Raw genomic sequence first — 12,211 nt, forward strand, 5'->3', positions numbered from 1 at the left:
ACCTACTCAAATTAAGTCTTGAGACATAGCAAGCTAATACTGCCTCTTTTGATATAGTTGCAGGTGGGGTAAATTTACGGAGCCTCCTCCGTAAGCCCAATATAGTTCAATCGTCGTCATCCTATGCAGACGCCCCCCATAAGAAAAGTCGAGTCCTTTCCCAATCAACTCTGGTTCTACATCATTCAACAAGGCACAGACTCTCTGATCAATATCTCTCACATACTCGTCAAGTACAAATATCCTCCACGGCATATCATTGACAATTTTAAAAACCTTCCACTGGTAAACTTGAAATCATAACATTAGTGAAATGTCCACCGCTACAGAAACACCAAATCCAACAGACACAGGCATAATCCAAGAACAGCTCGAGATCGAAGATGCTCCCGTATATCCCACCGGGCTAAAGCGAGGACTCGTCATCTTCTCAATCCTCCTCTCCGCAATCTTCGTCGGCCTCGACATGACCATCGTCGCAGTGGCCGTCCCCAGCCTCTCCAACCATTTCAAACAACTCAACGACATTGGATGGTACTCAGCATCCTACCAACTAATCGGAAGCTGTTTCATCTTCTTCTCCGCCCGACTATACACCGTCTTCCCCATGAAAACCGTCTTCCTAGTCTCTATATTCCTCTTCGAGCTCGGCTCCCTCCTCTGCACCATCGCCCCAACCAGCGCAACATTCATCCTGGGCCGCGCCACCGCCGGCCTAGCCAGCAGCGGCATCCAAACAGGCAGCATCGTCCTGCTAACCAGCTCCCTCCCCGTGCATAAACGACCCTTCTGGACCGGCCTCATAGGCGCAGCCTCAAACATAGCCATGGTAATAGCTCCCCTAATCGGCGGCGTGCTAATAGACGCCTTCTCGTGGCGCGCCTGCTTCGGCATCAACCTTCCCATCGGCGCCATCACAAGCCTCTTCATAGCCTACGGGTTCCGAAACCCCGCGCCCCCGCCCCAAGCAGCAGCTAGACTGCCGTTCGTGGAAAAGTGTAGGCGGCTCGATATCCCCGGGACGCTGGTATTCGCGCCTGCCATCGTCTCCCTGCTCATCGGGCTGCAATGGGGCGGCGTCAAGTACGGCTGGGCGGATGCGCGGATTATCGTGCTGCTGGGGCTCTTTGTTGTTCTTGCGGCTGTGTTTGCGTTCATGCAGTACCGCAAGAAGGAGGATGCTACTCTCCCCCCGCGTATCATGAAGCAACGCAGCATCCTGGCGGGGGCTTGGTTCAATGCCTGTAGCAATGGTATTCTCGCCGTGACGGAATACTATATGTCGATTTATTTCCAGGGGGTGCGTGGATTCAGCGCTACGAAGTCTGGCGCAATGGGTTTGCCGCTTTTTGCGGGTATGGCCGTGGCGGTCATGACGGCTGGTGCGGGGACCAGATGGATGGGCTATTATTATCGTGAGTATTAGGAGCACATACACTCTCTGAGAATCTGGAATGCAATGAAGAACTGACGATATCTATGTTCTATTCGCTACAGCCTTTATGCTCGTCAGTTCAGTCCTCACGCCCATCGCCTCCGGACTGCTCACAACAATTGAATACAATGATAGCCTGGTTAAAACCACGATGCTACTGGCCTTTCTTGGTGCCGGTGTGGGGTTGGGTCTTCAAGCACCCATGTTCGCTGTACAGACCGTTCTCCCAGACAAGGACATCGCCACGGGAGTTGCAATTACTGCGTTCACGGGGTTTCTTGCATCGTCACTTTTTGTCTCGGTTTCTGCCGTGTTATTCCAGAGTAGATTGGCCATTGAGGTGGAGCAGTATGCGCCAGGCACTAACGGGAGCATATTTGACCAAGGGGGCTTGGCCAATGTGAGAGAGCAGATCGGGTCTGCTAGACTTGGGGCTGTACTTGCCGGGTACGACGAAGCCGTGATTCAAACGCTTTATATACCTGTTGTGTTGGCTTCCTTGTCAGTTTTGGCGAGTGTGGCAATGGAGAGGAGGAGTGTTAAGAAGACACAGTGAGTTTAACTCTTCTATAGATATTGGACCTTTGAATCGGACTTGAAGATGTCATGTAAAAGACACAGATGGAATATCATTGATACAGCATAATCTCCGACAGAATATACTCTGTCTGAGGCTATGGAGATAGCTATATCGCAATGAAAAAGAGTTTATCCCTGGGTGTCTTGCTAGAGTTCGAAGTGGAATTACTGATGGCCCATGGGTGATGTTGTTATTCATGACTCATCAGGAACGTGGTGGGATTGAGCCTGACTCCTGAGTGCCTTGGTAAATCGACAGATATTTGTTACTGTAGGCCAGTTTGTGGACATAAATTACTAGTTTATGTTCTAGATTCAATGGTCAAGTGGCAACAGCAGAAACAATCCACATAAACAAGAAACATCAGAATGTCATCCGTGTCGTCATGAGAGTCAATAGACGTGGTTGCCGGGTCAACAATCAAGCCGCATTTTTCCACATTCAACACCAACAAGACCATTTTCTTCTCTCTTATCCGCTCCGCTTTTTGATCGGAACCTTACAGAAATCACTGTTTTCTTTGTTCCAGTCGCTACATAACCCAGCTCTACCCAACACACATCTCTAATCAGGATCCTTCTCGCTCTATCTTCTTTTCACAAACCTCCACACATTCCACTATGGACGCTTCCACAACACAAGTGCAGCCTCTGGCTGACCGCTCCACCAACACCCACCTTGCCAACGCGAACGTCGACAAGACCGACATGAAGTCTGCCGATCTGTCTTCGATGGAATACCACCGACAGGCATTGCAGGGCAAGCAGGATAGCGACGACAAGTAAGTGCACCTCTAGGCTGGTTATTCCCAGCCTGCACACCCGAACGTGCAGCAGAACCACCCCTCTTTCTGCGTCCCTCCAAAATCACTACTAACAACATTTGTGTGTTACAGGCAACCAGGCGCTTACGTCTCCCCTTCGGACGATATCATGAGCCCCTGCACAAAGAAGTTGAGCGACATCAAGGGAAAGCGTTTCAAGAAGTATGTTTTTCATCCGATCCTTCCACCAGGACTTACTGTGGATCGATCTCCGTAATCCAAAATTCGCGAATGAACGGGTCGCTAACATTTTCGCGTTCAGTGCCGGCAAGCCCCAGTCTCTCTTCGCCAAGCTAGGCAAGAAGAGCTACGAACAATCCACATCGGCTGAACAAGGTCGCAACGCAGAATAAATGCAGCGACGTAACTCAACTTGAGTTTGTCGCTGTATTTATAATGCCTGTGTATTTCTTCTTTTTTTTCTCCCTTTTCATCCTTTTTCCTTCCGCATTGCATGTTAGTGTCTGGTTTTTACATTTACATTACCCTCGGTTCATCCAATCGGCCTCGGCTGCCTTGTTTGTCAAAATCTCACCGGGCGCTGGACGTCTTGTTGGTTTTGATCAATGATGTTGGTTTGCTACAGTCTATAATGGATTGGCTGTGCTGATAGGATTTGGATCTTGGGTTTTGCTGCAATGCGGTTGTTTTCTTTTCTCTTGGATTTGATCGATCCTTGACCCTTTTTTTGTTTATGACCCGCGATGTCTTCTTCTCTTTGGTCCTTTTGTTACTTTTTTTGGATTGGTCTGTCATCATTGGGGTTACTTGAGTCCTGGACTCTTTTATGGGGTAATATGTCCTGTTCAAGGACGGAAATAGGAGCAATGGATGGTGTGTCACTCTTGATTATACTGTACACGTAGTAAGAATTTGTGAACTGTTCAAAGTGTTCCTCGGACATCTGGCCGAGGTCTGTAGTTGCAGTACTATGAGGGGGCGGGGGCGGTTCATTAGAGCCAAAAATAAGAGCTGTCGATATCTATGCTTCCCGACCAAGGGGATTTAGAGCAGGAAGATCAATCATTCTTGAAAAGAAGTCTGGAACATTCAAGTTTATAGCAGGCAATATGTATAGTGTACCTCAAGTAGTAGGTACTGGTAACATAGTGAGATCCGCGGGGCCCATTCAAATCTCGGCAAAACACACCAACTCTACGCATTTTGAACATGCATAATCTTCAAATCCAATACGAATATCACAAAAAGCCTAGACTCTCAACTATTTTCTTCTATTAATCCCTCGTATGGCCAGAATTCATAGCCAAGGTTAGTAAACGGTGGTGCCATATAGTAACAAAGTCCCTGGGCCGAGGCAAAATCCCGCCTGCTCGGCTTCTCCACTACTCCGCAATTTGCTGGCACTCGCGCCCCCAACTTATAATTCGACCCTTTGTCCTCCTCTCAACCCCAGATAATACCTTCCCCACGGTTTTATTTGATTCACACGCCATTATGTCTGCCTCCGCACGAATTCCTCCCATCGCCCTGCCCTTCGTTAGCGAGCGGGCCAGAAAGACTCTCGACCTGGTATGACCTCACTGCACTTGCTACCCACATCTCACCACCGCCGTCTTACTTCACATTTACCCACCCAAACATTGCAATATGACCCTTACAATGTACTGCCTACGAAAGCAATGACAGCATAAAATTTGAAGTACACCCGCTGATCCCTGAGCTTTAGGTCGAAGAGTTCGTCGAGAAAGAATGTGTCCCTGCCGAGGCTGTCTTCTCCGCCCAGCTTGGCGAGGGCGAGCAGCGATGGAAGACCACACCCGTCGTCATGGAGCAGCTGAAGGAGAAGGCTAAGAAGCTGGGTCTGTGGAATATGTTCCTGGCCAAGAGCCATTTCAAGCAGGGCGCTGGATACAGTAACCTGGAGTATGGATTGATGGCCGAGTTGCTGGGAAAGAGCAAGATTGCCTCCGAGGTATGCGACACAATCTCGATGAACATGGCAATCTGTATGCATTTGCTAAATCAAATTTCCTCTTCTAGGCCACCAATAACGCTGCCCCCGACACCGGTAACATGGAGGTGCTGGCCAAGTACGGCAACGAGGCCCAGAAGCAGCAGTGGCTGGCTCCCCTGCTGGAGGGCAAGATTCGCTCTGCATTCCTTATGACAGAGCCAGATGTTGCATCAAGTGATGCGACCAACATCGAGCTCAGCATCCGCCGCGAAGGCAGCGAATACGTGCTCAACGGCTCCGTAAGTTGCACCACAGATTGATTGTTCAACTCCACTCGCTACATACAAACCCATTGTAGTAGTACTATGTTACAAACAATAAAAGAGAAACCCAAGACTAACATATCACCCACTCAACAGAAATGGTGGTCCTCCGGCGCCGGCGACCCCCGCTGCAAGATCTACCTCGTAATGGGCAAATCCGACCCCTCAAACCCCGACACCTACAAGCAACAATCCGTCGTCCTGGTACCAGCCGGTCTCCCCGGCATCTCCGTCAACCGCATGCTCCACGTCTACGGCTACGACGACGCGCCCCACGGCCACGGCCACATCACATTCACGAACGTCCGCGTCCCCATCTCCAGCATGGTCCTCGGCGAAGGCCGCGGCTTCGAAATCATCCAGGGCCGTCTCGGACCCGGCCGTATCCACCACTGCATGCGCACGATCGGCGCAGCTGAGAAGGCTCTCGAGTGGCTCATTGCGCGCGTCAACGACGAGCGCAAGAAGACCTTCGGCCAGGCTCTATCCTCGCACGGCGTGATCCTGGAGTGGATTGCCAAGTCCCGGATTGAGGTCGATGCTGCGCGGTTGGTTGTGCTTAACGCGGCTATCAAGATTGATCAGGGCGATGCGAAGGCCGCGCTGAAGGAGATTGCTGAGGCCAAGGTGCTTGTGCCGCAGACTGCGTTGACGATTATTGATCGGGCGGTGCAGGCTTATGGTGCTGCGGGTGTGTGTCAGGATACGCCGCTGGCGTACTTGTGGGCGGGGATTCGCACGTTGCGCATTGCTGATGGGCCGGATGAGGTGCATTTGCAGCAGCTGGGTAAGAGGGAGAATAAGACGCGCAAGGATGCTGTTACTGCTAAGTTGAAGTGGCAGCAGCAGGAGTCGGATCGGTTGCTTATTGCTTCTGGGTTCAAGGCGAAGAGTCACCTGTAGGGTTGCTTTTTTCTAAGTAGCATTTTATATACATTTTCTGGTTTATTTACCTAAATAGTTGTGAACTCTGGATATCTTTTACTCAGATGCCGTTTCAGCCTGTAGGTTTTCAATACGCCGCGCATGTAGTTTTCGAGGCCAAGTTCCTCCAAGCTTGGGGTTTAAGGCCAACCTTGGAATCATTAAGTGATTCCCGACATGCATAGTTCAAGTTCTGAAGCTACTATGTACTCTCCAGTTTCAATGTTTTAAATATCACCTGAAGTACATATGCGGTACATATCCAACATTTGAAGCTTCAGAGTATTCTTACATGCAACTAGATATAGCTGCACACAGTGTTCGGTCATCATTCTTTTCGTATAATCGATTGAATTCATAAAAAAGGACCCAACGCCCGGAAATGTCTAGATCCAAGTCGAAGTGACATGCAAAGCCCATAGGTATGTAAAGCCGGTAATCGTCATCTCCAATCTGTCCCCCTCATCGATGCCGTGAATACATGGACAAATGTAAAACAAAGGAAAAGCATAGCTACATAAGAAAAGGGAATCTCAATCCATCCGCAAAATCAATGAAAAAAAGCACTTTTTTAGTAATGGTCGTCATCAGCAGGGACGTTGCGCACGTGCTTCGCCCGCTTCTTGTTGGCCTTGAAATGTTTCTTGCCATTTCCGCCCCGCACTTCAGAGACATCAATGCCCCGCTCCAAGGCGATCATCATACGTTCCTTACGGCCTGTAAGATTTTGGCGCATCTCTTGTCCTTGAGCGGTGTGCTTGGCTTGGAATGGCAGGGTCATACGACCGGCGGAAGGACCAGTGGCGGTTCCGAAGAAGCCATTGTCGAGGTTGCGGGAGCGAGGACCCGGTCTTCCGTCATCTTTGGAGACAAATGAAGAAATATCGGTATCCAAATCGTCCTGATCAACACCGTGTCTTGCGAGCACAGCCTGGCGACGCTCAGGGAGATGGGCAAGATCATACAAGTCCTTGTTGAACTCGTTCGCATTAATAGGCTCCTCGCCTTCCTCAACTGGGGGAGGGTGGACGTAAAGAATCTTTCCGTTCACGTAATCCTTGAGAACGTAACGGGCAGCACGCGACTCATCGGGCTGACCCAAACCTTGAGTGGAGAAACCACGAGCACGGGCATAGGCACGTAGCATCTCGCTGGCAGTGGGAATTCCAGTACCACCTTCCTCAATGGGGCGAGTGTGAATCTTCACACCGTAGATGTTCTCCAAGAAATGCTTAGGGACACGGTGTGCGACGATACCAGCAGGACCGGTGAACTCGCGCTGCTGATCGATGGGCAACACACCATTCACGACCAAATCCGCCTTGGTACTGGCGAAGTTGGGGAACACCAGACCGGGACAATCACACAGCATGATCTCTGGGGATAGGTACAGGGTCTGGAAGTGCTTTGTCTTACCGGGAGTGGCAGACACTGACACCTTCTTGGCACCGAGAAGAGCGTTAATTGTGCTGGACTTACCCACGTTGGGGTAACCGACTAAACCAATAGTGGTCTTGTACTTAGAGGCTCCTTCGGAATCTTGGTCGAGTTCCGGCGCATTTGCCAAGAAAAGTGCTTCTAGCTCCTCCACATCCAGAATGTGTGCGCCCAGGGATTGTTCGGGGTCGGCGAGCACAGCGAGAGCCTCTTCTTTTTGGGTTTGGTCGCTCTCTTCCTCGGATTCGTCATCTTCGACATCGAGAGCCTTGGTAGACTCAGCCAGGTCCTCATCGTCACTGTCCGACTGTCCCTGCTTCTCCTGCTCCTCCTTGAGCAGCTCAGCCTCAATCTTCTCCTTGGCAAGGTGAGCAGAGAAGAAACGGAAGTTGATGTTGTTCTTCTCAAAGTAGGTGGCCCAAGCCTCTCTTTGCTTGAGGGTCAGCATATCAGCCTTGTTGACCAACAGCAAGTTCTTCTTGCGAGGGTCGATCTCCTTGACATAGTTCTCCAGATCCTCCGAGCGGAACTGGAGCGGGTTTCGTGCGTCGACAATCTGAACCACCAAGTGGGAACGCTCAATGACACGCCACAGCTGACGCCAAACCTCCAAGTTGCGCTCGAAGGGGGTCATCAACAGATCATTGAACTCCTGCAGCTCTGCCAGTCCACGTCGCCAGTCCAAAAGACTCTCGCGCTCCATCATCTCCAGCTGCTGGGGTGTAGTGGTGGAATCCCACTTGGGACGACGCGGCACAGTCAAGCGACTCTTGTTCTTTTGTTGCTTCTTCTGAGCGTTTCTCTCTTCAGTTGCGGACAGGAGGTATGGGTTCTTCTGATCGGAGTGGATGATCTTGACGTTATTGACTTTCTCGGCGGTGAAGTCGGTACCGGCCAGCTCGGCGGTGCTGAGGAACTCGTCGAGGGCGGCCTGCTCGGTGATAGAGCGCATCTTCACCCATGAAGCCTCGGTAGCGGCGTTGGTGATGTAGGTTTCGCCGTCCATGTTCTTTCGCGCAATGGCATTGTTGTGCGAAGCCTTCTTTTCCTTCGCGGCCTTGCCCTTGCCGAAACGGTCGTTCATGAGACTGTTACCCAGTCCCACGGCATTTTTGGATTTAGCCAACACCATGATGAATGTTGATTTTCGGTTTGGTGTTGGGAGAGTATGGTGTGAAGGTTTCAAATCAACCCCGCTTGGAAAAGGAAATATTTTAGATTATTCAGACACGGATAAGATAGCTGACTCATCACTATAGATTTTTGATTTTTGATTTTTGACATTTCTTGGCTGGTGAACTTGGATTTTTTTTAAATAGATCTTGATATTTTACTTAGTTACAGAATAATCAATGAGCCAAGCCAATTTTAAATAATAAATTCACTGCAACCATCACCTATATCCTCAATGAAAAAATCGGTTATCGCCACACTGAGGACCCGAGGGGTTCGGGCATCGATAAGCCCCACGTGACCCTATCTATCCCACTTTTTTCGCTTTTTTTGAGTGAGTCGGAAAGTTGTACATCTTACCACGCATCTCCAAAAACCGCCATCATGCCGCCTCGCCAGTGGATGTAAGTGGCTCTTGTTGCACTATGTTTGATATCTGAAGCTTTACTGATCCCCCACCAGTGATAAGAAGAACGCGAGCACTTTCCAGCTCTTCCATCGGTCTCAGAATGACCCGCGCATCAACGATCCTGAAGCGGAAGATCGAGTCCTCCACCAGGTCGGCGGTCCCGCTCCTGCTCCTGTCCCCTCTGGAGCATCGACATCCTCATCGAAGCCCTCCCGAAGCCTCGCAGATCTCCAAACAGAATTCAATAATAAAGCCATCCGTCAGAATGAGGGCGAGGCCGCCAACCATGGAATTTATTACGATGATTCCCGGTACGACTACATGCAGCATTTGCGTGAATTAGGTACTGGTGGTGGCGATGCTCACTTCGTCGAGGCTAAGGCAGAGAAGGCAAAGGGCAAGGCCATGAGGTTGGAGGATGCATTGCGCCAGGTCTCTCTGGATGATGGTTCGCAAAGCGCATACGGTGCTAGTGAATATGGTGACATGCGCTCAAACTTCACCTCATACTCTCGGAAGCCGACATACCAGGACCAGCAGAATGTTCCTGATGCGATCGCAGGTTTCCAGCCCGACATGGACCCGCGACTTCGCGAGGCTCTGGAGGCCCTGGAAGACGACGCATATGTGGATGATGACGATGATGATGTTTTCGGCGATCTGACAGCCAATGCCGAGGAACTGGACCAGGGAGACTGGGAGGATACATTGTTCGACCACGAGGAAGAGGACGGTGGCTGGGAGTCGGATGCGACCGAGAAGGCGCCCGTGCAGAAAGACAGCACCGATACTCACATCGACGAAGACGTATCAGAATTCAACAAGGATGTTCCTCCAGGTGAACTGCCCGAGCACGATCAACCGGCTCCGGATATGCATCCTGTAGACCAACAAAGCTGGATGCAAGAGTTCTCCAAATTCAAGAAGGACGCCAAAGGTGGTAACGCCCCCAAACCAGCTGCTCCTACTATTGCACCCTCCGAGCAGCAGACCACTGCTTCCACTGCTTTCACAATCGGTGGCACACCTATTCGCCGGAAGAAGCGTAAGGGTGCTTTGACCAACCCCTCCGCCTACTCCATGACATCCTCTGCCTTGGCACGTACCGAGGGGCACCGACTCCTGGATGACCGATTTGAGAAGGTCGAGCAACTTTACTCTTTGGACGAAGAGGATGAGTATGATGATAGCATGTCTATGATCAGTGGTATGACCGGTGCCACTGGAATGACCGGCATGTCCACTGCATCTTCTCTAGCACCAAGCCTCGTCGACGGCAACGGAGAAGCTGTCTCACGGAGCGATTTCCACAACGTCATGGATGACTTTTTGGCCGGCTGGGACGACAACACCGGTCCCCAGGCCAAGCGGAAGGGAGTCAAGTACAAGCGTGGCAAGCACGGAAATGAGGCCATTGGCATTCGTATGCTTGAGGAAGTCCGCTCTGGTCTTGGTCCAGCTCGGTTCTCCAGCAAGCCTCGTGGCGTCCCTGGAAAAGTTTAGATGCATTGCATTGCAAAATTATACGACACTGAATGGAATCCCCAATCATGGTACGGCGTTTGGTTTATTATTTCTGGCTATTTTTCTGTTTCTTACAATATCCTATCCATTCATGTGCGTTAGGATCGATATACCTTATGCTTAGATCAAAAGTGATATTTTTCTGTCTTCAAATTATTCTATTCCGGCACCAAGTAGTGTTTTCCGCAAGATAACCCAAGAATCAATCCTCAAGTTATCGAGATCATCCAATGCCCTATCTCTTCTCTCATCATAGAGGATTGACAAAACCCCACTCTCTCTTGCAGCCTGTACATCACGTACCTCATTATCCCCAAAATAAACAATATCCCCCGCATCAATCCCATACTTGTCCAAAACAGCCCCAAAAAGCCCATCAACCTTCGACTTTCCCAATTCATTCGTAGTAATCAGAATGTCAACATAATGCTCCAACCCAAGCATCTCGACCGTCCACTTCTGTGCATCAGCAGGACCTTCGGTAACAATAATGATATTTTTGCCCAGCTCTTGCAAAGCACGGAACAGATCCGCAACGCCAAGTTTCAGAGTTAAATGAGACTGCAGGGATGACTGGTAGACATCCAGCAATAGTTCGACCTTGTTCTGGATCTTGCCTGTATCAGCTTCAGGGCTACCAGAGCCGTTTGAAGGAGAGACATTGGAATCATTCATCGCTCCATGTGCCTGCAGAAGCCGAGTAAATCGTTCACGGCGGTACTCTTTTGAAGTTCGTCCATCTGTGAATGCATTGGCGGTTGACGTGCGTAGTATGTCCTGGTATGTCATTCTCAAGGTGTCGATGCTGATTCCTTCACTTGTGTTGATGGCTTCGAACACGCTTTGAGAGGCGTGGTGAGACGCTTTGCGGAATTCGTGGAGAGTGTCATCGAGGTCGAAGCCAAACCAATGTTTAGAGAGAAGGGATGATTTGAACTGTGTAGTCAATTTGTAGCTCATTTTCTCTCTGTGTTCCGATTCGATAACCCGGTTCGTCATAGCAGGGTCAACTGGGGATAACTTGACTAGTAGAAAGCGGGCTCCTGAGTCTTAGACTCTTAGCATTCTAGTAGTGCTAGCTTGAGTAGTGCGGCGGCCGATAGAGGCCACCAGTTGACCCCTAGGTCACATCCCAATTTCAACTTTCCGACCGGCAAAAAGTAACATTCAAATGACGAGTAATTCCAAATTCAAATCAGTTTTTGAACTACATTATGTTCAGCGCTCATTACTAGTATACATTAAATCCTTGAACTCTATTATATATAATGCTATATTATATTACTTCTCTTTCTCTACATATGTGGGTAAATTACCACAACAACTAGCAACAAAGAGAGGCTGAGATCCTAGTCATATAATCCAACATTGAATGTTCTCAAGTCCCTTCTCAAGTCCCTTCTCAAGACTACTCTCAAGTCTATTCTCAAGTCTATTCTCAAGTCTATTCTCAAGTCTATTCTCAAGTTTATTCTCAAGTTTATTCTCAAGTTTATTCTCAAGTCTATTCTCAAGTCTATTCTAAAAGTGACCCGTATTTAGATCAAATCCCTGAAGATATTCCAGTATATATAATAAATACAATACAAGCGGGAAACAGGGCGGTGAAGTTAGAAATTGAAATTGAGATGTGACCTAGGGGTGGCCTCTATCGGCCGCCATACTAGT

The 12,211-nt window shown here is 49.5% G+C and overlaps 6 protein-coding genes across 6 annotated transcripts; 4 read left to right on the forward strand and 2 right to left on the reverse strand.

The window, feature by feature from the left end:
* Window positions 1-313: 313 nt before the first annotated feature.
* N7466_009524 (uncharacterized protein) lies at window positions 314-1,991 on the forward strand (the record flags this gene model as incomplete). The annotated part of the gene is made up of 2 exons (XM_057168913.1): window positions 314-1,415; window positions 1,498-1,991. The coding sequence occupies 2 exons, from the start codon at window positions 314-316 to the stop codon at window positions 1,989-1,991; spliced, it is 1,596 nt and encodes a 531-aa protein (XP_057017619.1).
* Window positions 1,992-2,635: 644 nt separating this feature from the next.
* N7466_009525 (Spo12 family protein) lies at window positions 2,636-3,191 on the forward strand (the record flags this gene model as incomplete). Its single annotated transcript, XM_057168914.1, has 3 exons — window positions 2,636-2,796; window positions 2,911-3,000; window positions 3,101-3,191. 3 exons carry the CDS (start codon window positions 2,636-2,638, stop codon window positions 3,189-3,191), a joined length of 342 nt encoding a protein of 113 aa, XP_057017620.1.
* Window positions 3,192-4,293: 1,102 nt separating this feature from the next.
* On the forward strand, window positions 4,294-5,979 carry N7466_009526 (uncharacterized protein; the record flags this gene model as incomplete). The annotated part of the gene is made up of 4 exons (XM_057168915.1): window positions 4,294-4,368; window positions 4,526-4,771; window positions 4,840-5,052; window positions 5,173-5,979. The coding sequence occupies 4 exons, from the start codon at window positions 4,294-4,296 to the stop codon at window positions 5,977-5,979; spliced, it is 1,341 nt and encodes a 446-aa protein (XP_057017621.1).
* A 592-nt stretch (window positions 5,980-6,571) lies between these two features.
* Window positions 6,572-8,569, reverse strand: N7466_009527 (ribosome biogenesis GTPase LSG1; the record flags this gene model as incomplete). Its single annotated transcript, XM_057168916.1, has 1 exon — window positions 6,572-8,569. The coding sequence occupies one exon, from the start codon at window positions 8,567-8,569 to the stop codon at window positions 6,572-6,574; it is 1,998 nt and encodes a 665-aa protein (XP_057017622.1).
* Window positions 8,570-8,994: 425 nt separating this feature from the next.
* On the forward strand, window positions 8,995-10,522 carry N7466_009528 (ribosome biogenesis protein LTV1; the record flags this gene model as incomplete). Its single annotated transcript, XM_057168917.1, has 2 exons — window positions 8,995-9,014; window positions 9,073-10,522. The coding sequence occupies 2 exons, from the start codon at window positions 8,995-8,997 to the stop codon at window positions 10,520-10,522; spliced, it is 1,470 nt and encodes a 489-aa protein (XP_057017623.1).
* A 174-nt stretch (window positions 10,523-10,696) lies between these two features.
* On the reverse strand, window positions 10,697-11,503 carry N7466_009529 (HAD family hydrolase; the record flags this gene model as incomplete). Its single annotated transcript, XM_057168918.1, has 1 exon — window positions 10,697-11,503. One exon carries the CDS (start codon window positions 11,501-11,503, stop codon window positions 10,697-10,699), a length of 807 nt encoding a protein of 268 aa, XP_057017624.1.
* Between the last annotated feature and the right edge of the window lie 708 nt (window positions 11,504-12,211).

This window comes from Penicillium verhagenii (assembly GCF_028828195.1).
Source record: "Penicillium verhagenii strain IBT 33310 chromosome Unknown utg000009l_segment0_segment0, whole genome shotgun sequence".
NCBI classification, from domain to species: domain Eukaryota; kingdom Fungi; phylum Ascomycota; class Eurotiomycetes; order Eurotiales; family Aspergillaceae; genus Penicillium; species Penicillium verhagenii.